Raw genomic sequence first — 22165 nt, forward strand, 5'->3', positions numbered from 1 at the left:
AACCAGTCTGGGGTTCCATGACATGAGTCTATGATCCCAACCCCCAGCAGGTTCATTCCGTCATTCCTGTGCTTCAGCTTCTGGAATGTCTTGATGTTCATCACCAGCTGAAACAGGACCTGATGTCCACCAGCAGAAGATCCCCACTGTTGCCATCTCCCCCTTGCTGGCAGCACTTGCTCACTGACACCAAGGGGATCATCTCCCAGCCTCCCTGCCCAGGAGAAAGCTGCAGGAAGCATGGGGAGGAGCTGAGTAAATCCTGTGGTCTTTGCTTCCCTGGTTTTGGTCTCTCCCTCACTGCCCTGCACGTGGTAAACTCCAAACCATGGCTGGTCCCACACACAAGCTGAGCTGGGAGTACAACAACGCCCTCAAAAAAAACACCTCCTCCACCACCCTCCTCCTGGCTGAGGTGCCACTGAAGAGCCTGGAAAGCCAAGTGGATCCAAATCCCAAGGGAAACAGCCTCAGGAGTGCTGGGGGTTTCGGGTGCTGGGGACAACCAGCAGTCCCAGTGCTGGCTCCAGGGTTTATTGGTGGGAAGAGGGTGGGAAGGGGGGCTTGTCCCCTAGGAGAGGAGGGCGCTCCTCAAGAGCATCTTCTTCTCAGGCGTGAGCTTCTTGGGGAAGCAGATGTTGAAATGGATGAGGAGGTTCCCCTTGCTCCGAGGGTCCTGCAGCAGGGGCATCCCCTCCCCTGGCACCACTTTGCAGTACTTGGGGCTGCAGAGCAAAGGAAGGGGCTGAGAGGAACCACCAGGTGATCCCAACATGGCACCAAGTCCCCCCTACGCTCCCCAGCAGGTTTCTTAGGACAAGTTTGTTCCTCCAATTTCAACTGGTGGTTGAAACCCAGGGTCCTCACCCTGCAGGCTTGGACCATTCATCCCTCATTTAAACACTGTCTTCTGATTCTCCCCCTCTGCTCTGCTCTGCTGAGACCCCCCTGCAGGGCTGGGAACAGCTCTGGGGTCCCCAGCACAGGAAGGACACGGAGCTGTTGGAGAGAGGCCAGAGGAGGCCCCGGAGATGCTGGGAGGGCTGGAGCAGCTCTGCTCTGGAGCCAGGCTGGGAGAGTTGGGGTGTTGAGCCTGGAGAAGAGAAGGCTCCAGGGAGACCTGAGAGCACCTTCCAGTGCCTGGAGGGGCTCCAGGAAAGCTGGGGAGGGGCTTGGGACAAGGGCAGGGAGGGATGGGAGCAGGGGGAAGGGTTTCCAGCTGGCAGAGGGAGCTGGAGCTGAGATGTGAGGGAGAAATTCTGGGCTGTGAGGGTGGGGAGAGCCTGGCCCAGGTTGCCCAGAGAAGCTGTGGCTGCCCCATCCCTGGCAGTGTTGAAGGGCAGGTTGGATGGGGCTTGGAGCAGCCTGGGCTGCTGGGAGGTGTCCCTGCCCATGCAGGGGGTTGGAACTAAATGATCTGTAAGGCCCCTTCCAACCCAAACCATTCTGTGGCTCTATGATCCCACCCTTGCCAAGCCCTCTCCCAGCCTCTGCTACCACCAGCACATCCCCACACCAGAAGAGCAGCCCATAGTGGGCATCCTCCTTCTCAAGGCTGGGACACCCCAGCCCCAAACCTTCTGGACAAGTTTTTGAAGCACCTCAATAAATCAGGCAACAGGGATGTGCCAAGCTCCTGGAAAGGAGGGACAGGGCAGCTGAGGTTCCTCCCAAGGTCCCATTCACCTCCTTGCCCACCAAGCTCTGCAGAAAGACCCCCTCCCCAAGCACTTACTCCACGATGTCATTGATGGGGATGTTCAGGAGCCTCCCATCCAGTGTCCTCACATCCACTGAGCAGCCAGTCAGGGCCTGCAAAGCACAGAGGGGGACGAGGAGCTGTGTTCCCAACCCTGGAGGACAACCAGAAGCCAGGGATGGCTCCATCCCCTCACTCAGCTCCTTACCTTTCCCAGGGGGATGGAGGCAACATAGATGAGGTCATCGTTGGCTCTTTTAAACCTCGGGTGGGGTTTCTCTTGGACAACAAAGGTGATGTCAGCTGGAATGATGTTTGGGCCCTAAAAGAGAAGGGGAAGAAATTAAGATACCTGGAAACGTGACCCTTAAAATGCTTCATTTTTCTCTATCTGAAGGCAAATCCAGGCAGGAATGGCTCCTGCAACACCACATGGTACCATCAGTGGTGCCACCAACTGCTCACAGCCCACAGAAATGGGAAACCTGGGAGGAGTGTGTGGTCATTCCTGAGGAAACCTGGCCCAGAACTTCACCCCGTGGTCACTACCTGGTCTCCTTCCTTCTCAAAGGTGATCCTGGTGCCCTGTTTCCAGCCCGGCCGCACGTCGATCGTTAGGATCTTATCCCGGATGGTGCTCGTGAGACCATCCTCGTTCATCACCTGGGAGGTGGGTCAGGGGGTTAGAAGAGCTGGGTTTGGTCTGGAGAGGTGGGTCTGCAGCCAGCTGGGAGCTTGGATCTGCTCTGTCATCAGAGCAGCCAACACCAGGTGCTGGTTCCATCCCTGGTGGTGCTGAGCACCCGGGCTGGATCAGGATCCTGCCGATGGGACAGTCAGCTCTGGTGGACACTCAGGGTGGCACAGAATCATGGAAGGGAGTTTTACAGCTCCAACCCCCTGCATGGGCAGGGACACCTCCCAGCAGCCCAGGCTGCTCCAAGCCCCATCCAACCTGCCCTTCAACACTGCCAGGGATGGGGCAGCCACAGCTTCTCTGGGCAACCTGGGCCAGGCTCTCCCCACCCTCACAGCCCAGAATTTCTCCCTCACATCTCAGCTCCAGCTCCCTCTGCCAGCTGGAAACCCTTCCCCCTGCTCCCATCCCTCCCTGCCCTTGTCCCAAGCCCCTCCCCAGCTTTCCTGGAGCCCCTTCAGGCCCTGGAAGGTGCTCTCAGGTCTCCCTGGAGCCTTCTCTTCTCCAGGCTGAACACCCCAACTCTCCCAGCCTGGCTCCAGAGCAGAGCTGCTCCAGCCCTCCCAGCATCTCCGGGGCCTCCTCTGGCCTCTCTCCAACAGCTCCGTGTCCTTCCTGTGCTGGGGACCCCAGAGCTGTTCCCAGCCCTGCAGGGGGGTCTCAGCAGAGCAGAGCAGAGGGGACAATCCCCTCCCTGGCCCTGCTGCTCACGCTGCTGGTGACACAGCCCAGGACACGGGTGGGTTCTGGGCTCCAGCTCATGTTGAGCTTCTCATCCACCAGCACCCCCAGGCCCTTCTCCTCTGGGCTGTCATCCCCCCCAGGGGACAACCCAAGTGACACCAGGTGCCTCTAACTGCTCTTCTCATCCAGCTGCACAGGAGCTGGCAAGGACCACTCACATTCCAGGGAACAGAGAGGAACAGATTTAGAGGAGAAACTCGGGGCTGGCAGCAGGAGGCTGGGACAGTGGGAGGGGGGATGCAGTTCACTGACAGCAGAAAGGAGACCCTGCCCAGTGTGAAAATCAAACTGTGGGAGCCCAGGAAACGTTGTGCTGCACCTCTCTGAGATCAGCCCTTCCTTCCCACCAGCTTCTGCATCCTCCCTCATGCAGAGACCCCTCAGCACAGCAGGGGATGAAGGAACCAGCCTGAATCGTGCAGCACCTGTGCCTGGTTTGGGTCAGATCCCCCTGCTCACGGAGTGCTGTGGTCTGCTGAGCCCCCCGAGAGCCACAGAGGGGTGAGGGCTGGAAGGGACCTCTGGAGATCAGCTAGTCCAACCCCCTGCCAGAGCAGGATCCCCTAGAGCAGATCCCACAGGAACACATCCAGGTGGGGCTGGAATGTCCCCAGGGATGGAGACTCCACAGCCTCCCTGGGCAGCCTGTCCCAGGGCTCTGTCACCCTCACAGGCAAGAAGGATTTTCTCACATTCAGGTCAAACCTCCTGTGCTCCAGTTTGTGCCCATGGTCCCTTGTCCTGTCACTGGGCACCCCTGAGCAGAGTCTGGCCCCACCCTCCTGACACCCCCTGGAGATATTTACAAGCCCTGATCAGACCCCCCCTCAGCCTCCTTTTCTCCAGCTGAGCAGCCCCAGCTCTCCCAGCCTTTCCTCACAGGCTCCAGCCCCCTCAGCACCTTTCCCACCCTGCCCTGGTCTCTTTCCCAGCCCTCAGGTCCTTACCCAGAGAGGAAATTCCAGCCCCAAATTCTTCACCCTGCCCTTACCCTGCGGGAGATCTTAATCTTCTTGGTGCAGCCATAGAACAGGTCTTCCAGGGAGAGGTGGAGATCCCTCAGGACTGGGGGGTCTTGCTTCAGGGCCCCCCGTCCTCGCAGCCCCCCAAAGGGCATGACCAGCTCTGTGCCATCCTCAGCAAAGAACTCTGTGTGAGGGAGCAGAGAGGTGGGGGGGTCACCTCACTCAGATCAGAGCATGGGGAGGTCTCCCCTGGGGTCTCCTTATCATGGAAGCTGCACACCCCAAATATGCCACCCCCAAACTTCCCATCTGCAGGGGCCTGGGACCGTTGTCCTCCAGCTGAAGGGTTCTCCTCTGGGAGTGTTTTTATCTTGCCCCATGTGTTTATGGCAGGCTTGCCAACCTGACCCCTCTTTTTGAGGGAAATCCTCTAAGAAAAGGGTCCCAACAGTAGCCAGGGAAAGCTGAGAGCCTGAACATCTTGTCCCCACCACCACCCCACCCCAACCCAGGCCCCTCACCCACCCAGGGCTTGGGGAAGTCAGGATCTCACCCCCAAGCAGCCCCAGAAGGGACCAAAGAGCAGCTGGGCAGGGAAACAACCCCACCAAGCTTAAAGCTCAGAGCTGGTGGTGGCCACAGCACCACAGCAACCACACCCAGGCCCTGGGCCACCCCTCCAGAGCCTCCCCACCCACCTGCAAAGGGGTTGTCTCCACCAAAGAACTCCCTGAAGACTTTGTCAGGGTCGTTGTGGAACACGTAGCCAGAACTCCAGGGGTTCTCGCCACCAAACTCCAAGGGGATGCCACCTTTGAGCCCCTCTTCTCCAAACTTGTCATAGATGCCTTTCTTCATGGCTTAGGGAAGAAGGAGGAGTTGGGAATGGCCACGGAATCCCATGCTGGGTGCCGAGGGAGAGCCCTCAGCCTGTGAGACCCATGTTTTTCTTGGGTGAAGGCTGGAGAGGGGGTGTTCCTCATCACCTTCAGGACAGCAAATGGGGACGGAAGCAGGGACATGTGCCAGCAGCTGGGCCTGGCTGTGGCTCACAGAGCTGACACCACCTCTCTGGGTGTGCCTGTTGCTGGGGGTGCAGACCCCAGCACACATCTGGCCACACCAGAAGTGCCTCACTTCACAGGGAGGACATGGAGCTCTTGGAGAGGCCAGAGGAGGCCCCGGAGATGCTGGGAGGGCTGGAGCAGCTCTGCTCTGGAGCCAGGCTGGGAGAGTTGGGGTGTTGAGCCTGGAGAAGAGAAGGCTCCAGGGAGACCTGAGAGCACCTTCCAGGGCCTGAAGGGGCTCCAGGAAAGCTGGGGAGGGGCTTGGGACAAGGGCAGGGAGGGCTGGGAGCAGGGGGAAGGGTTTCCAGCTGGCAGAGGGAGCTGGAGCTGAGATGTGAGGGAGAAATTCTGGGCTGTGAGGGTGGGGAGAGCCTGGCCCAGGTTGCCCAGGGAAGCTGTGGCTGCCCCATCCCTGGCAGTGTTGAAGGGCAGGTTGGATGGGGCTTGGAGCAGCCTGGGCTGCTGGGAGGTGTCCCTGCCCATGCAGGGGGGTTGGACCTGGATGAGTTTCCAACCCAAGCCATTCCATGATTCCACGCCTCTGTGATGCACCCCCGGGCCCACCCCCAGCCCCCAGGGCAGGGCCCGGCCCCCACTCACGGTCGCTGAGCACATCGTAGGCCTCTGCCAGCTGCCTGAACCTCTTGGGCGCCCAAGGCTCCTTGCATTTTAGCGGGTGGTACCTCAAGGCCAGCCTCCGGTAGCTGCGGAGGGGAGGGAAGGCAGAGCCCAGCCCTGCAGCCACCCCCGGGGTGCCGAGACACCCCCCTAAACCCCACCTGCTCCCTCACAGCTCCTCCAGGCCCTTCCCCTCCCCTCAAACCCCCGCTGTGTGAGCTGGGCGGGGGGGGGGGGCGAAGGGGAACCCCCCCCCCCAACGGGGCCGCCCCCATCTCCACCATCACCCCCCCCCCCCCAGGCCTCCCCACAGCCCCCGGGGCTCCCCACGAGGAGAAAAAGCCCCTCACGCCTTCTTGATGTCGGCGTCCTTGGCGCTGCGGCCCAGCTCCAGCACGGCGTAGTAGTCCTGCCCCATGGCGGGCCCCGTTGCTATGGATACCGCGGCACTTCCGGTCCCGCCAGGCACTTCCGGAACCCCCCAGCCCCTTAGGCCCAAACCGTTTATATCTACATCTGTACCTCTCAATATATATTTATATCGATATTTTAAAGGCCTTTTCTTGGCCAACGTCCTCTCCACACCCGCGTGAGCAAAGCAGCTGCTTTATTTCAGCCCACCCGGCGGCGCAGTCGCCTCCCTCACCCCCCCCCCCCCCCCCCCCCCCGACACTTTTAATTTTACTCCCCCCCTAGAAAGAGCAGTGGAAAAAAAAAAAACAAAAAACCAACACAAACCAACACAACAATCGTTGCCACACGAGATCCTCCAAATTACCAAGGGGTCGGAGTTGTGTGGGTTGTTAAGAGAGGTCCCCACCAGTCACCAAAATCCCCCTCTGCGCAGAGCCCGGCGACCTCGGCAGCCTCAGGAGCTCCTCAACAGCCTCAGAAACTCCTCAACAGCCTCAGAAATGTCTCTCCACGCCTCCTCAAGGGTGCTGTGCAGGGAAAACGAGCTTGGGAAAGGTGTTTCGACGCTTTGTCTGCACTCCTTGGCTGGCCCAAGCACTCAGAGGTCGGACAGTTGGTACCTCCTGACGATCCCGTCTCGGCAGCACGTGTAAATCTCCTTCTCCCAAGAAGCCACCTGCAAAAGAGGAGGCAATAAAAAGCATTTTAAGCACAAGGATCTCTCGAGTGACAGTGAAGAGTAAAAAAAAAATCTGGGAGTTATGTGGAGGGATTCAGCTTTCCTCTTGGACTTTTACAGAGGGAAGAGGAGGTGGGTGTCCCCTGAAAAAGGTTTTAAAGGGCAGTTCCAGGTTCCCCCAGCAGCTCAGGGGCAGGTGAATGCTCACAGGTGGTCTCTTCTGTTAGATGTGAAAGGGAAAATGCCCTTTTTTTTCCACACTGCCCTCTTGTTTTGCTCATGCCAGGTCGCAGCCTTGGTGCAAGGGGATGTGTGTTGTGTAGGAGAGGGGTAAACTGGCCTGAAGGGCTTAAAACCAAAAGCTCGTTTCCACCAGAGCCATCAGGAACCTGGTGCAGGCACAGAGGGGGACTCTGGAAACATGACAGCGAGGGCCACTTTCTGTTCTCCAGTCACCAAGGGACGAGAGGACAGGCAGCAACAGGTCAAAGCTGTGGCTTTGACCCCCCTGGTCTTCCAAGCACAATCAGTTCACATTTCTATACAGAAACACAGTTTTCCCAGAGCTCCTCCACCAACTCAGCTAATTCCACTGCTTCTGTTCTGCTGCTGCATGACAGAGGTAACACCACAGAGGATGTTTGTGCCAAACATGGAAATTATTCAGATGGAATTAAAAAAAAAAAGCCAAACCAGCCTAAACAAACAGCCCTTGCGTGGGCTGCAAATCCCGAGCGAAGGCAGCTGCCTTTCCCCTGGCACCACCTGCCCCTTCCACCCTTCGTGGGGGGGTCCTCACCTTGTACACAGGGTCACAGTCAGCTTCTGTGAGATCCAGGACATAATCGAGGTCTTGCTGAATGATGAAGCAGGTTCCATCACCTCCATGAGAAGAGACACCCAAGTGAGGAAGGAAAAGTGGCGAGTTAGTGAAACGAGCCTTAAGTACCACCAGGGGCTTAGGAAGACCTGATGACAGGGTATGTGGAGCACTAAGAAAGAGGGAAATGTCCTCAGAGAGGGAAGGAAAAGGCTCTGACAGCTGAGGTGCCCCTTGGAGGTCCCTATTTTGGAGGAACACAAGGGGGGTGGGGGATGGAAATCACAAGGCAAAAAGCAACCATGGAGCTCCCACTACATCCCTTTGTTTTGCCAGGGACACTGCCCTGCCCTCTCCTACAAACCAGCCAGGGAAAGAGCCCAAAAGCACAAAACCCCTGGATATGATTTTACAGTTACCTTGGCTGGCAACAAATCCATCTCGGTAGGGGAGCAGGGAAAGCACTGGAGCTCCTGATCTGTGGATGGTCTGGATGGGAGTGCTGGGAAAAGGAGCAGAAACGAGGCAGGAGTGTTATTTGCCCAGGGAAGCTGTGGCTGCCCCATCCCTGGCAGTGTTGAAGGGCAGGTTGGATGGGGCTTGGAGCAGCCTGGGCTGCTGGGAGGTGTCCCTGCCCATGGCAGGGGTGGGACTGGATGGTCTTGAAGGTCCCTTCCAACCCAAACCAGTCTGGGAAGATGGGCTGCAGCCAAGAGCCCTTTCTGATGTGTGAGCCCAGAAATCCAACCATGTCCTGGGCTGCATCACAAGAAGTGTGGCCAGCAGGGCCAGGGAGGGGATTCTGCCCCTCTGCTCTGCTGAGACCCCCCCTGGACACCCCCAGCTCCCTCAGCTGCTCCTCACAAGTTCTCCAGCCCCTTCTCCTTCTGCTCCAGCCCCTTCCCCAGCTCCCTTGCCCTTCTCTGGACACGCTCCAGCCCCTCCATGTCCTTCTTGTCCTGAGGGGCCCAGACCTGACCCCAGGACTCCAGGTGCCCCCTCCCCAGTGCCCAGCATGGGGGCAGGATCCCTGCCCTGCTCCTGCTGGTGACACCAGTGCTGACACCAGCCAGGATGCTGGTGCCCTTCATGGCCACCTGGGCACACACTGGCTCATCTCCAGCCACAGCTGACCAACATCCCCAGGTCCTTTACCTCTGGGCACTTTCCAGCCTCTCCTCCCCAAGCCTGGAGCTTTGCCTGGGGTTGTTGTGACCAAAGTGCAGGACCCAACACTTGGCCTTGTTGAACCTCATCCCACTGGCCTCAGCCCATTGATCCAGCCTGTCCAGGTCCCTCTGCAGAGCCTTCCTACCTTCAGGCAGATCAACACTCCCACCCAACTTAATATCATCTGCAAATTGACTGAGGGTGCCCTCAATCCCCTCCAGATCACTGACAGAGACATTAAGCAAGACTCAGGAGGCCCAGAAGCTCATGGTGCTGTGTCTTGGGCTGTGTCCACCCCTCAGGAGGGGCAGTGCCTGCCAGCACCCTCCATCTGCCTCTCCCAGCCAAAAAACCAGTTGTGGTTTAAACACCTGCAGCTCCAGGCATGCACTCACTTTGTGTTTCTCACATCCAGCTGGTAGATGTTCCCATCCTGAGTCCCAGCCAGGATGTAGGTGCTTGAGAGGAATGTGCAGCAGTTGAACGCGTCGGACCCGAGGAACAGGAACACCTGGGAACACAGGAACAAATTCAAGGGACACACACACATGGATGAGGACACAGGACACCCAGGAGAAGAAAGGATTTATTTAGAAGTCACAGAATTATGGAGTTGTTTTGGTTGGGAAAGACCTTGAGGATCACCCAGTCCAACCCTTCCCCCAGCCCTTCCAAGGCCACCACTGCCCCGTGTCCCTCAGCACCATCTCCAGGGCTTGGAAACCCCTCCAGGGATGGGGACTCCCCCCTGCCCTGGGCAGCCTGGGCCAGGCCCTGACAACCCTTGCCAGGAAGGAATTGTTCCCAAAGTCCCATCTAACCCTCCCCTGGCACAGCAGTCAGAAGTCAGTGCAATCACTTCTGGGTTAACAGCCCCCAGCTCTGCTCCAGGCCATGCAGAGCAGCACTGCAGCTTCAGCCTTGCCAAGCCAGCAGAGACAATGCCACCAGTGAATGTTGCTGGGTCTCCTTTGGAGGAAGGATGTGCCACACAGTGACCAGCAAATCCATGCTGAGCTTAGATTCATCTTCAGACACCCACGGAGCAGCAAGGCCAGATCTGCAGGACAGGCTGGCAGAGCCTCCTCCTTCCTCCCAGAGCAGCAGCCTTTGCTAGAGGCCATGAGCTTCTTCCAGGTGAGCCTCCACCCTCCCACCAACCAGCCTTGGTGAGCTCATCTGTTCCACCCAAATTTTACTTGGCACAAGCAGTTCAATCTGCTCCATCCTCAGAAGCTCCTGTCCTACTGCCCAGGATGGTCCTGGTAAGATCTTCAGTACCTGAGATCTACCAACTCCATCACCCTTTGCCAAGAGGATGGAGATGGACTGGTGGCCATCTGAGGTTCCCTTCTTCAAACACTGGGCAGAATAAACAGCAACTTCACACCTTGGTGCATTCACAATGACATCTACTGGTCACTGTTCAAATAGTCTTCTCCAAACCTGGGTTAAATGTGTGAGCAGTTTGCCCCTCAAGCCCAAATCTGGACAGGAGGAAGGAGGGAAAGCATCATGTTATTGCACCAGGTTTTAATTTCTCCTCCATGGAATACAGATGGAGAACACTGCAGAACTCAGAAGCTCACTGAGGAAAGGAGCTGGGATAACACTAACCAATTAACCTACCTAGGTAACCATCTAGGTTGAACCTGGCTCAGTTCCTCAGCCCAATGCTCGGCCATGTGAGTGGAAGATACAACCCCAGGAGCTGCTGGGAGTGGAAATGAGTGGAAATGACACCTTGGAGCTGATTTTACAGCAGCTTCTCAGAGCACCTTCCCAGGTAGGTCCTTCTCAGACTCCTTACCTGCTGCCTGCTCTGCAGTCCCACTCCTTGGAGCTTCTTGTCCTCCCGAGCCAGCAGCAGGATCTTCCCTTCTGTCCCAATCTCACGTTCACCTGACAAAGGGACAGTCGTTACTTCCAGCAGTGGGTACACAACAAGTCTTGGTGGTCCCAAAACCTGACCTTGCTGAACCTACAACTGCATTCCTCCCCACCCTGAGACACCAGGTGCAAGTAAGACAAGTCAGTCATCAAAGAGATCCCACAAAATTGCTGGATAAGGCTCAGTTCCTGCCCAAGGACTGGAGTCCTCTGTCCTGTAGCCCTAATTCCCCTCCCCAGGTGGCAGAAGGGCAGGCAGCACCACACCACCTGCTCAGGATGACTGGTGACAAACCTAAACAGCTTGGGACAAGGGGATGGAGATGAATTTGAAGAGCAAGAACCTTACTGGGAGCTTCTTCAGGTGTGCCCAGGTTGAGGGAGTTGTCAGCAGTGCCCACAGCAATGCCATTGACAGGAGAGCCACAGTCAGCAAGGACACCCAGACAGGAGGATGTCCCACAGTCCCAGAGCCGTGCTGTGCCATCCCTGGAGCAGGAAAGGACATTTCTTCCCCGATCCACAATGGCAGTGTCCAAAATACCTGCATCCAAGCAAAGGTCACCTTCAGCCAGCCAGCATGGAAGGCAGATAAAAGCACCTCGTTTCCCAAAGTGAACACAGCTGGCACCTTGTCCCCAAAGTGTCACCGGGGACACGTGGCCAAACTGTGTGGGGTGCAAGGTGGGGCAGGGAGCCAGGGCACGGGGAAGGGCAGGTGTGTGGAAGGCAGCAGCTCCCAGCAAACCACCCAGAGCAGGAGCTGGCACAAAGGCAAGATATCACCAATTAAATAATCTGCCTCAGTCTGAGCTGACACAGCAGCTGCTGCTGGGTTTGTGCCTCCAAAATCAACCCCCTCACCTGGACTTTAAACAGCCTGGCCCAGCACCCTTAAAAACTTGCCAAGTCCAGCTCTGAACAATCCCCAAAGCTGCAGGGGACAAGCAGTGTCCATGTTCTCCAGCCACAGCAACAGCAAAAGGGCAGTTTGGGTGGGTGCTGACATCCCCAAAATGTTTCATTTCACTGTGGGATCTTGAGCCACGTTAAAAATGACACAGGGATTTTTTTTTTGGAAAGGAACAGCCAGATGGTCAGAAAATGGAACTGACACTTTCCCAACAGGAGCAGCCATGAAACATGGCAAGCTTAAAGGACACAACAAGCCAAGCAAACTGCAGCAGTTTGGGCTGGAGTTAGAAGCATTGAATTAATCCACTTTCAGAGCCCCCTGGAGCCAGCCAGTGCTGCTCTGACCAAAGCTCTGCTCCATCCCCTGCCACGTCTTGTGTAAAAGACACTGGGGACAAAGTATTGTGGAACCACACAAATAAATGGCCTAAGAACAATGGTAGGTTCAGTGCAAGACAAGGTTTTTGAGTTAAGTTTTGGGCTTGGGGATGTGGCTTATTAATCACAGACTGGTTTGGGTTGGAAGGGACCTAGAAGATCCCTGGAGGTGTTGAAGGGCAGGTTGGATGGGGCTTGTTCAGCCTGGGCTGCTGGGAGGTGTCCCTGCCCATGCAGGGGGGTTGGAACCTGATGGTCTTTAAGGTCCCTTCCAACTCAAACCATTCTAAGATTCTATGTGGAGCAACTGAAGGTGAGCAGGATGCCCTGGGTGTGAGCAGGAGACATTCCCAGTGCAGTGCAAGGCTGCTGGATGCAGGTCAAAGCTCTGGAGAGCTGAGACTGCCCTGGAGAAGCAGAATGAACGCCCTCTGCCTCCACCCCTGGCCCTCAGAACAGGTTAATGGACTGCACCCTCCCTCCTACTACATTACATTCTGTGATTAATTAAGGAAGGAAACACAAGTTGGTGAGAGGAACAGTTTCATCTGTCTAATACAACTACCATTTATCTTTTTATTTGAGTTCTGGGAGCTTGAGAAAGAGATCCCAGACATCACAGAATCACAGAATCTCAGGGGTTGGAAGGGACCTGGAAAGATCACCCAGCCCAACCCCCCTGCCACAGCAGGGTCACCCAGAGCACATCACACAGGAACGTGTCCAGGAGGGTTGGAATGTCTCCAGAGAAGGAGACTCCACAGCCTCTCTGGGCAGCCTGTCCCAGGGCTCTGTCACTCTCACAGGAAAGAAGTTCTTCCTGATATTCCCATGGAACCTCCTGTGCTCCAGTTTGCACCCATTGCCCCTCGTCCTGTCACTGGACATCACTGAAAAACCCAAGACCAATGCAGAGCACAAAGTGCAGGGGGCTGGTGACTGAATGTCAGCCCTGAGGTGCAACACAATTAATTATACACACGGCAGATCGAGCATTTTAAAGGCTAAATACTCTGTACCTCCTTTGTGACCTTTAAATGTTACTACACAGCTGGCATCTTCTGCTGACCAGACCTTTAGCTGGGCATCCATTCCCCCACTCAGAACCACGAGGCCCGAAGGGAAAAACCTGCAACAATTCACATCATACACATGGCCTTCCAACAGCCTCTGGAAAAACAAAGAACTAGGTGCTAGTTCCATGGTTATGACCCTTACACCGAGCAATTTTTGAGCTATGACCCTGGAAAACTTGGTGTTCCCATGTGGGCAGAGGGCTAAGCTCAAGTCCTCTGGGTTTGTGCTCCTGCAATGGGCCTGGATTGAATTCCAGTCAAGGAGCAACCAGGGACATTTTGGGCCTCCCTCTGCCACTTGAGGAGCTAATCACACAGCAAAGGATGTTACAAATTCAGGTTAAATGTTTTTTATCCTCTGCCAAAGAAGCAGCTGAGAGGTCAAGCTCCACCAGAGACACCTTAAGAGGTAAGGCAGCTGGTTGTGATGTGGTGAATCCCTCACAGCCAAGAGTTTTTCCCTCATCTTCATGGCAGAAGCAGCTCAGCGCTCGCAGGACACAGGGTAGGAGCTGCCAGTTCATTTCAGCTGTCACCTCTGTGTCCCCATTCTCATTTCCACCCTGGGGCTCCTCTCCAGATTGCTGAGCATCATTTCCCTTGGGAGAGGTCACGCTTTGCAGCAGATGTGACTTCAGAACCTCTGAGATGGCAAATTGCAACGAGCTTTTCATTCAAAAAGCCAAACTCTTGCCCACCCTAAAACCACCGTGTGGCACCTTGAGCAAAGTCACAGCTGGGTGACTTCAGGCATGTCACAGACATCAACACAACATCAAAGCAAGATGCTCTTACCCTTACTTCTCCATTTGCAGCTTGCCAGATTTTCATGGTCCCATCTGTGCTGGTGGACACCCCAAGCCCTCCACCACTAGAAATATCAAGGCAGGTAACCTGCAGGAGGGTGAAAATCACCAGGTGTTAGCTTTAGATGACCCTCTATTCAGGTATTTCTGCTCAAGAGCCTAACTCTGTTCTGGGGGAGACCTTCTAAATGTTCTCAGCACTATTATCTCCCCAAGACACATTGCTGGACTCATTTAAACCCCCAAAAGAGCTTCCATACTCCTAGATAAACAGCTTTAGCCTGACAGTATTCTAACATTTAAGCAAGGACTTCACAGGCTTTCTTCCCTCACCCTCTCAATATGTTTTATTGAGATGGTGATGGTTTGAAACTGAGAGGGGAGACTGAGGTCAGACATCAGGAAGAAATTCTTCCCCATGAGGGCAGGAAGGCACTGGAACAGGTTGCCCAGGGAAGCTGTGGCTGCCCCCTCCCTGGAGGTGTTCAAGGGCAGGTTGGATGAGGTTTGTGCAGCCTGGTCTGGTGGGAGGTGTCCCTGCCCATGCAGGGGGTTTGGAAACTGATGGTATTTCAGGTCTTTAAGACTTGACCCAGCCCTGCAGGGGGGTCTCACCACAGTGGTGTGAGAGGTGCTTGTCCAGGTCCCTCTGGATGTCATCTCCTCACTCAGGCATGTCAACCACACCACTCAGCTTGGTGTCACCTGCAGATTTGCTGATGGTGCCCTTGGTCCCACTGTCCATGTCACTGATGAATATATTAACCAGCCCTGGTCCCACTACAAGTCCCCTGAGGGACACCACATGTTACCCATCTTCATCTGGACACCAAGCCATTGACCACTGCCTTCTGGATGCAACCATCCTACCAGCTCCTCAACCACTGAACACTCCATCCCTCAAACCCATCTTCACATGGAAGCCCGAAGACAGGAGTAGATGGAGAGATGGGCCAAGGAAGATCACAGGCCTGAGACGTAAGAACGATGCCCTCACACAGACCAAGCACATCACAGCTCTGCATCCATCTCCAGCTGTTTCCAGATGTTAAGAACCACCTCCTATGGCATCGTACTGCTGCATGTGCATCAGCCAGGGCTTGTGGGGACATGAAATGCCACACTTCAGTCCTCAGATCTCCTATCCAAGCAAGAATGACACCAAACTGCTCCCCTGAAAAGCTCTGACAGCTCAAGTCCCAGCTAATTTTAACCAGGTGCAGGATCAACACTCAACCTCCACTTGAAAAAAAAAAACAAGTTCTAATTAGGATTTAAAACAGGAATTAGAAGATTGAAGAGCACAAAGTGATGGCTGAATTGTCACAACAGCCATTAAGTATGTTGGCAAGATGAGAAATAGGTTGGTAACGTGAGCAGCATTTTCTGCAGCAAACCAATCTGTGATAATTTGCTAATTAAAAAAAAAAAATAAAAGAGCCAGGGAAGGTCATTCAAGCAGGAATGAAAAGTCTCACTGATGCCTGACACATCCCCAGATGTTCAGGAGGCATCTGTAAACAGGCAGGGAGTCTAAGAACAGGAGGCAGCAGGTAAAAAAATGTAGTTGGAGCTTAGTCCACACCAGCTTTGAGCTCATCTACATGTGAATAGATGTTGCTGCAGCTGCTTCTCAAAGGAGGGCTCTGCAGTGCAGCTGGAACCCGCAGCAGACTCAGCACTCAATGCCTACATTTCCATGTCTGTTGGGCTTTGAACGCTGATGCCATTTCTCACACAAAAGGGCAGCTGGGGAGTCTTAAGCAGCACAAACCCCAGAAGTGATTCACCTCTGTCTCCTGAGCTGCTTTTGCTGCCAAGCTTCTCCTCTGAACAGCCCCACTTCCTCCTGAGGCAGCTGTGGAGATGGGGAATTGGCTCCATGTCAAAATACACCTTTTCAGCTCCATCAGCACAGACACGAGTTCTCAGCTCTTCAGCATTTCTGGCTGACTTTGTCACAATCATTGAATCGATAAATCATGAGACAAGTGTCCTAAATTACCTCTAGGACCCTTCAGGGGAGTCCCTCTAAGGATCCTGCCTGTACCTGCAGGCTCCACATTCCCTAGTTTCTTGGATCATTTCCACGTAGGGTTATGCAAACAAAAACATGGAGGGGCTGGAGCGTGTCCAGGGAAGGGCAAGGGAGCTGGGGAAGGGGCTGGAGCAGAAGGAGAAGGGGCTGGAGAACTTGTGAGGAGCAGCTGAGGGAGCTGGGGGTGTCCAGCCTGGAGCAAAGGAGGCTGAGGGGAGACCTGCTGGCTCTGCAGCTGCCTGAGAGGAGGTTGGAGCCAGGGGGGTCGGGCTCTGCTCCCCAGGAACAAGCGACAGGACCAGAGGGAACGGCCTCAAGTTGTGCCAGGGGAGGCTGAGGTTGGATCTGGGGAACAATTCCTTCCTGGCAAGGGTTGTCAGGGCCTGGCCCAGGCTGCCCAGGGCAGGGGGGGAGTCCCCATCCCTGGAGGGGTTTCCAAGCCCTGGAGATGGTGCTGAGGGACACGGGGCAGGAGTGGGGGCCTGGGCAGGGCTGGGGGAAGGGCTGGACTGAGGGATCTGAAGGGTCTTTCCCAAACAAAACAATTCCATGACTCCAAGTGTTCAGCTAAATCCCAGACTACATCCCAGCAAAACCAAGTTCTGCCCTGCTCTTCAGTGAACAAGTGACACTTCAGGTCAGTCAGCCCTTGTGTCCCACAGCTCAGTCAGAAGCTGCACTTGGTGCATTCCCCAGGGATGGGAAGCAGCAGGAAAGCAGATGATCCAGCAGAATGAGCAGGACAACTTGGAGATGAGGGAGAAGTTCAGGTCATGAATTTATTTTTTATATACAAGCTGGACCTTCAGGTCTCTATGTGCCCACCAGGTCAGGATGAGTTCAGGCAACACAATTCCCAGCCCCATGAACAGAAATTCATACAGGAATTATCAGGACATGGGAGCAAAGAGCTGCAAGAAACCAGGCTGGTTTATTAAACTCAGAGGTGAAGAGCTCAGTGTCTGGATCCTCTTATCTTTACCCTGCTTTTTGACACATAATTCACATATTCCTCTACAGGGGACCCTGAAATGAGCAGAAATGAGATCACCTGCAAGAAAACAGTCTAAAGAACCTCAGAGATTACTCTGGGGGGGCTCAACTTAAGCATGATGAAGTTTTAGAAACTATTTTATGTTTTATCACCTAATTTACACAGAGAGTCATGGGACAGGCCACTTACCAGGAAGAGCACCCAAGAGGAGCTGTGAAAGTTCACAGTCACTCCCAGTTATTTTCCCCCCACTCACTTCACAAAGATACTTACACTTTTCTGATGAATTCTGCAAAAAGTTGTGTAAGGGGCCAGGAACTTGGTGGACACATTTTCGTAAGGACAAGAAATGAGAATGCTCTTCTGGAGGAGAAAAGAGAGGGGGGAAAAAAAAAGGAATGAGAAGTGCTGATAGTCCTGCTGAAAACACCCAGGCTGCCAAGGTAGAACTGAGATCTGGACCCAGCTGTGGTCTCTCACAGCCTGAAGATCAATGGAATCATGGAATGGTTTGGGTTGGAAAGGACCAGAAAAATCATTGAGTTCCAACCCCCCTGCCATGAGCAGGGACACCTCCCAGCAGCCCAGGCTGCTCCAAGCCCCATCCAGCCTGCCCTTCAACACTGCCAGGGATGGGGCAGCCACAGCTTCCCTGGGCAACCTGGGCCAGGGTCTTCCAGGAATGCCCAGGGTTGGACTCATCTCCTTACACATCCTCAAGATGCAGGCTCTGGGTGGCCAGTGATGGCCTCTAGGGCCTGGACAGGCATGACACAGCCCCAGCTTGACTGGGTGATGCAACAGAGCAGCTCTGGGGAGGCCCAGGAGAGCTGGATTGCACCATGCAGGGGACTGGATGACAGCTTGAGGCTGCTGTTTTGGCTGGCATAAGAGCACAGCCCCTTTGTGTGTGGAAGGTGGTCACCAACCCCACTCACAGAACCACAGAGTGGTGGGGGTTGGAAGGGACCTCTGGAGATCACCCAGTCCAACCCCTGCCAGAGCAGGATCCCCTAGAGCAGATCCCACAGGAACACATCCAGGTGGGGCTGGGATGTCCCCAGGGATGGAGACTCCACACCCTCCCTGGGCAGCCTGTCCCAGGGCTCTGTCACCCTCACAGGCAAGAAGGATTTTCTCACATTCAGGTCAAACCTCCTGTGCTCCAGTTTGTGCCCATGGCCCCTTGTCCTGTCACTGGGCACCCCTGAGCAGAGTCTGCCCTCCCCTCCTGACACCCCCTGGAGATATTTACAAGCCCTGATCAGATCCCCCCTCAGCCTCCTTTTCTCCAGCTGAGCAGCCCCAGCTCTCCCAGCCTTTCCTCACAGCCAGATGCTCCAGCCCCTTCAGCATCCCAGTGGCCTGTGCTGGGCTCTTCCCAGTAGCTCCTTGTCCTTCTTGAACTGGGGAGCCCAGAACTGGTCCCAGTTCTCCAGATGTGGCCTCGATAGGGTAGAAGGGGCAGGAGAACCTCCCTGACCTGCTGCCCTTAACGACCCCCCCCCAGGATATCACTGGCTGGGAGGCCACACTGCTGCCTCACTTCATTCACAGGTGCAAGGTGGTCACCAACACCATCCTCCCCCCCAAAAGAAAAACCAAACACATCCCCAGCACCTTGGTGACCTCTCCCACCACGAAGCCCTCCGAGGCAGTGATGTCAGGGAGCCCTTGGGGGCTGAGCCCGCGGCGGGTCAGGCGGCCGTACAGGGTGGGCTTCCCTGGGGGGAGAGCAGCCATCAGCCCCCCTGCCCCCACCCACCTCAGCCCCCCTGCCCCCAGACCACAGGGTTCTCCCCAACCAGCCACTGCTTCTCCAAACCCACAGGGCACCTGCCCAGCCACCCTCACCCCTCCTAACTCACAGGGCCCTCCCAATCTCCCTCACTCCCTCCAAACCCACAGCCCCCCTCAAACTCCCCCACCCCTCCTAACCCACAGCCCCCCCTCTTCCCTTCACCCCTCCCAACCCACAGGGCCCCCAAATCCCTCATCCTCTCCTAACCAACAGGGCACCCCCAATCTCCTTCACCCCCTCCTAACTCACAATCCCCTTCCAACTCCCTCACCCCCCCTAACCCACAGGACCTCCCTCAACTGCCCTAAGCCCCTTCTAACCCACAGCCCCTTCCCCAATCTCCCTCACTCCCTCCTAGCACACAGGACCCCTCCTAAACTGCCCTTAGCTCCTCCAAGCACAAAGCCCCTTCCCCAGTCTCCCTCACCCCTCCTAATGCACAGTCCATTCCCCTCCTAACCCCCTCAAACTCCCTCACCTCTCCTAACCTATAGCCCCACACTCCCCTTCATCCCCTCCTAACCCACAGGACACCAGAAGCCCTCACAGAATCACAGAATCTCAGGGGTTGGAAGGGACCTGGAAAGATCACCCAGCCCAACCCCCCTGCCACAGCAGGGTCACCCAGAGCACATCACACAGGAACGTGTCCAGGGGGGTTGGAATGTCTCCAGAGAAGGAGACTCCACAGCCTCTCTGGGCAGCCTGGCCCAGGGCTCTGTCACTCTCACAGGAAAGAAGTTCTTCCTGATATTCCCATGGAACCTCCTGTGCTCCAGTTTGCACCCATTGCCCCTTGTCCTGTCACTGGACACCACTGAACAAAGCCTGGCTCCATCCTCCTGACACTGCCCTGAACGTGTCTGTAACCATGGGTGAGGTCACCCCTCAGTCTCCTCTTCTCCAAGCTCAAGAGACCCAGCTCCCTCAGCCTTCCCTGATCAGGGAGGTGTTCCACTCCCTTCAGCCTCTCTGTGGCTCTGCCCTGGACTCTCTCCAGCAGTTCCTTGTCCTTCCTGAACTGCGGGGCCCAGAACTGGACACAATACTCCAGATGCGGCCTCACCAGGGCAGAACAGAGGGGGAGGAGAACCTCCCCTGACCTACTAACCACCCCCCACGCTCCTTCACCCCCAGCGCCCTCCCAACCTCCCTCCCCTCTCCTTACCCACAAGACCTCCCTCAGTCCCTCCCAACGCACAGACTCTCCCCCAACCTCCCTCACTCCCTCCTTAGCCCAGAGGCCCCTCCGAGCCCCCCAGCCGCGCTCCCCGCCCGCCTCCCCCCCCCCCGAGGCCTCCCTCAGGCCTCCCCACTCACCGGGGCTCCGGCAGCTCAGCCAGGCCTCGCCCTCATCCCTCCTGCGGAGGAAAAAAACAAAGGAGCAGCGGTGAGCAGGGGCTGAGGGGCGGGAGGAGGGGCAGGGGCCGGGCAGGGCCCACCTCAGGGCCTGGTTCCAGTCGCTCTGGATCCGCAGCGTCGCCACCATCTTCCCCCGCCACCTCCTCCTCCTTCCCGCCAACCCCCGCGCGGCGGAAGCGGAAGTGGAGGAGCGCCGTCCAATCAGCGAGCGCCTCGCCGGGGGGGGGTCGGTGCTTAAAGGGGCCGCGCTGCGGTAATGGAGGGTCTGGGGGGGGGGGTGGGTTCGGTATCGGGGGGTTCCGGGCACCTGTGGGTGGCGGGGAGGGGAGTAGGAGAGGGACACGGAGGGTGCCGGGCACCCGCTGGGGGGTGTGTGTGGGGATGGGCACCCCTGGGTGGGGTTAAAGTGCGTGGGGGGGGTGGGGGGGTGGGAGGGGGGTTCGGAGGGTGGTGGGAGCCCTGAGGGGGTGGGAGGGGGGGGCGGAGGGTGCTGGGACCCTGGGGGGTGGGAGGGGGGCTCGGAGGGTGGTGGGGACCCTGGGGGGTGGGAGGGGGGTTCGGAGTGTGCTGGGAACTCTGGGGGGTGGGAGGGGGGGTCGGAGGGTGGTGGGGACTCATGGGGGGTGGGAGGGGGGGTCGGAGGGTGCTGGGTACCCCGGGGGGTAGGAGGGGGGTTCGGAGGGTGGTGGGGACCCTGGGGGGTGGGAGGGGGGGGGCAGAGGGGGGTGGGAACCCTTGGGGGTGGGAGGGGGGCTCGGAGGGTGCTGGGACCCGTGGGAGGGGGGTTCGGAGGGTGGTGGGACCCTGGGGGGTGGGAGAGGGGCTCCGAGGGTGCTGGGAACTCTGGGGGGTGGGAGGGGGGCTCGGAGGGTGCTGGGAACTCTGGGGGGGTTCGGAGTGTGCTGGGAGCCCTGGGGGTTGGGAGGGGGGTTCGGAGGGTGCTGGGGACCCTGGGGGGTGGGAGGGGGGGGCGGAGGGTGCTGGGACCCATGGGGGGTAGGAGGGGGGTTCGGAGGGTGCTGGGGACCCTGGGGGGTGGGAGGGGGGGGCGGAGGGTGCTGGGAGGCCTGGGGGGGTGGGAGGGGGGTTCGGAGGGTGGTGGGGACTCATGGGGGGTGGGAGGGGGGGGCGGAGGGTGCTGGGGACCCTGGGGGGTGGGAGGGGGGTTCGGAGGGTGCTGGGAGCCCTGGGGGTGCTCTCCAAAGAGGGAGCAGTGCCCCCAAGAAGGGAGAAGCAGCCCCCCCCCCCCCCCCCCCCCCCCCCAATATCTCCCACCTCCCTCCAGCCCGAGGGAGCGATGTCGAGACCCGGCCACGCCTGGAGCCGCCGGTCGGGGGAGGAAGAGGAGGAGGAGGAGGAGGAAGACCCGCTAGACGCCCGGATCCAGCGCACGGGCTGCGCGGGGCAGCACCGGGAGCTGCAGGAGTGCATGGCCGGGCAGCGGGACTGGCGGCTCTGCCAGAGCCAGCTCCGAGCCTTCGGGGACTGCATGAACCGGCGGCAGCGCCCCCGGGAATCACCCCCTCCCCGGGAATCACCCCCTCCCCGGGAATCACCCCCTCCCCGGGAATCACCCCCTCCCCGGGAATCACCCCCCCGGGCCGCCTCCCCACGCCAGGCTCCTCCTTCCCCCCCCCGGGGACTGAAAGCAGCAGCGGCCGCTCCTCCCCGGGCACCAAACTGCCCCGTTTGAGCCTTGTTTTTTATTCTTTTGGGTGTGTTTTTTTTGCTCCCGTGGGTTCAATCTCCCTGTGGGGTTGGGAAATTAAAAGCCCCGAGGGGTGTTGGTGGTCCCAGCTGGAGCGTTGGTCTGTGCAGGAGAGGGTGGTTGTGGAAACGATCTGGGGGGGTTTCCTGCTGCCCAAGGGTCTGCAGCTGGGGGGGAACATGGTCAGGTTGGGGGGTGGGCAGGTCTGGGGAGAAGGAACCTGGTGGGCAGCAGGGTGACCAGGAGCCAGCCTTGTGTCCTGGTGGCCAAAAAAGCCCGTGGTCTCCTGGGGGCATCAAGAAAAGCGTGGGCAGCAGGTCAGGG

General features: G+C 57.3%; 3 protein-coding genes across 9 annotated transcripts; 1 reads left to right on the plus strand and 2 right to left on the minus strand.

The window, feature by feature from the left end:
• Positions 1-483: 483 nt before the first annotated feature.
• Positions 484-6386, minus strand: DNAJB13 (DnaJ heat shock protein family (Hsp40) member B13). Of its 2 annotated transcripts, XM_051608773.1 has the most exons (8): positions 6141-6386; positions 5773-5876; positions 4804-4965; positions 4132-4289; positions 2249-2362; positions 1908-2021; positions 1736-1812; positions 484-725 (listed from the first exon to the last, which is right to left on the minus strand). In XM_051608773.1, exons 1-8 carry the CDS (start codon positions 6206-6208, stop codon positions 572-574), a joined length of 951 nt encoding a protein of 316 aa, XP_051464733.1. In that variant the 5' UTR covers positions 6209-6386; the 3' UTR covers positions 484-571. The 2 variants fall into 2 exon arrangements, with proteins under 2 accessions (XP_051464733.1, XP_051464734.1); XM_051608774.1 differs by lacking the exon at positions 2249-2362 and having other exon boundaries at positions 6141-6385.
• On the minus strand, positions 5789-20310 carry PAAF1 (proteasomal ATPase associated factor 1). Of its 3 annotated transcripts, XR_007888433.1 has the most exons (13): positions 20214-20310; positions 20092-20132; positions 18591-18694; positions 17244-17333; positions 13928-14026; positions 13076-13226; positions 11113-11307; positions 10684-10775; positions 9269-9384; positions 8123-8205; positions 7683-7765; positions 6529-6880; positions 5789-5876 (listed from the first exon to the last, which is right to left on the minus strand). XR_007888433.1 is itself a non-coding variant. In XM_051608760.1 (12 exons), the coding sequence occupies exons 1-12, from the start codon at positions 20258-20260 to the stop codon at positions 6803-6805; spliced, it is 1179 nt and encodes a 392-aa protein (XP_051464720.1). In that variant the 5' UTR covers positions 20261-20310; the 3' UTR covers positions 6463-6802. The 3 variants fall into 3 exon arrangements, 2 of the variants coding, with proteins under 2 accessions (XP_051464720.1, XP_051464721.1); XM_051608760.1 differs by lacking the exon at positions 5789-5876 and having other exon boundaries at positions 6463-6880; XM_051608761.1 differs by lacking the exons at positions 5789-5876; positions 18591-18694; positions 20214-20310 and having other exon boundaries at positions 6463-6880; positions 20092-20113.
• On the plus strand, positions 20311-21929 carry LOC127380197 (cytochrome c oxidase assembly factor 4 homolog, mitochondrial). Of its 4 annotated transcripts, none has more exons than XM_051608821.1 (3): positions 20311-20386; positions 21419-21640; positions 21677-21929. In XM_051608821.1, exons 2-3 carry the CDS (start codon positions 21431-21433, stop codon positions 21824-21826), a joined length of 360 nt encoding a protein of 119 aa, XP_051464781.1. In that variant the 5' UTR covers positions 20311-20386; positions 21419-21430; the 3' UTR covers positions 21827-21929. The 4 variants fall into 4 exon arrangements, with proteins under 4 accessions (XP_051464781.1, XP_051464782.1, XP_051464779.1 ...); XM_051608822.1 differs by having other exon boundaries at positions 21695-21929; XM_051608819.1 differs by having other exon boundaries at positions 20312-20386; positions 21419-21929.
• The last annotated feature ends 236 nt before the right edge of the window (positions 21930-22165 follow it).

Source organism: Apus apus, chromosome 1 (assembly GCF_020740795.1).
Source record: "Apus apus isolate bApuApu2 chromosome 1, bApuApu2.pri.cur, whole genome shotgun sequence".
Lineage (NCBI taxonomy): Eukaryota > Metazoa > Chordata > Aves > Apodiformes > Apodidae > Apus > Apus apus.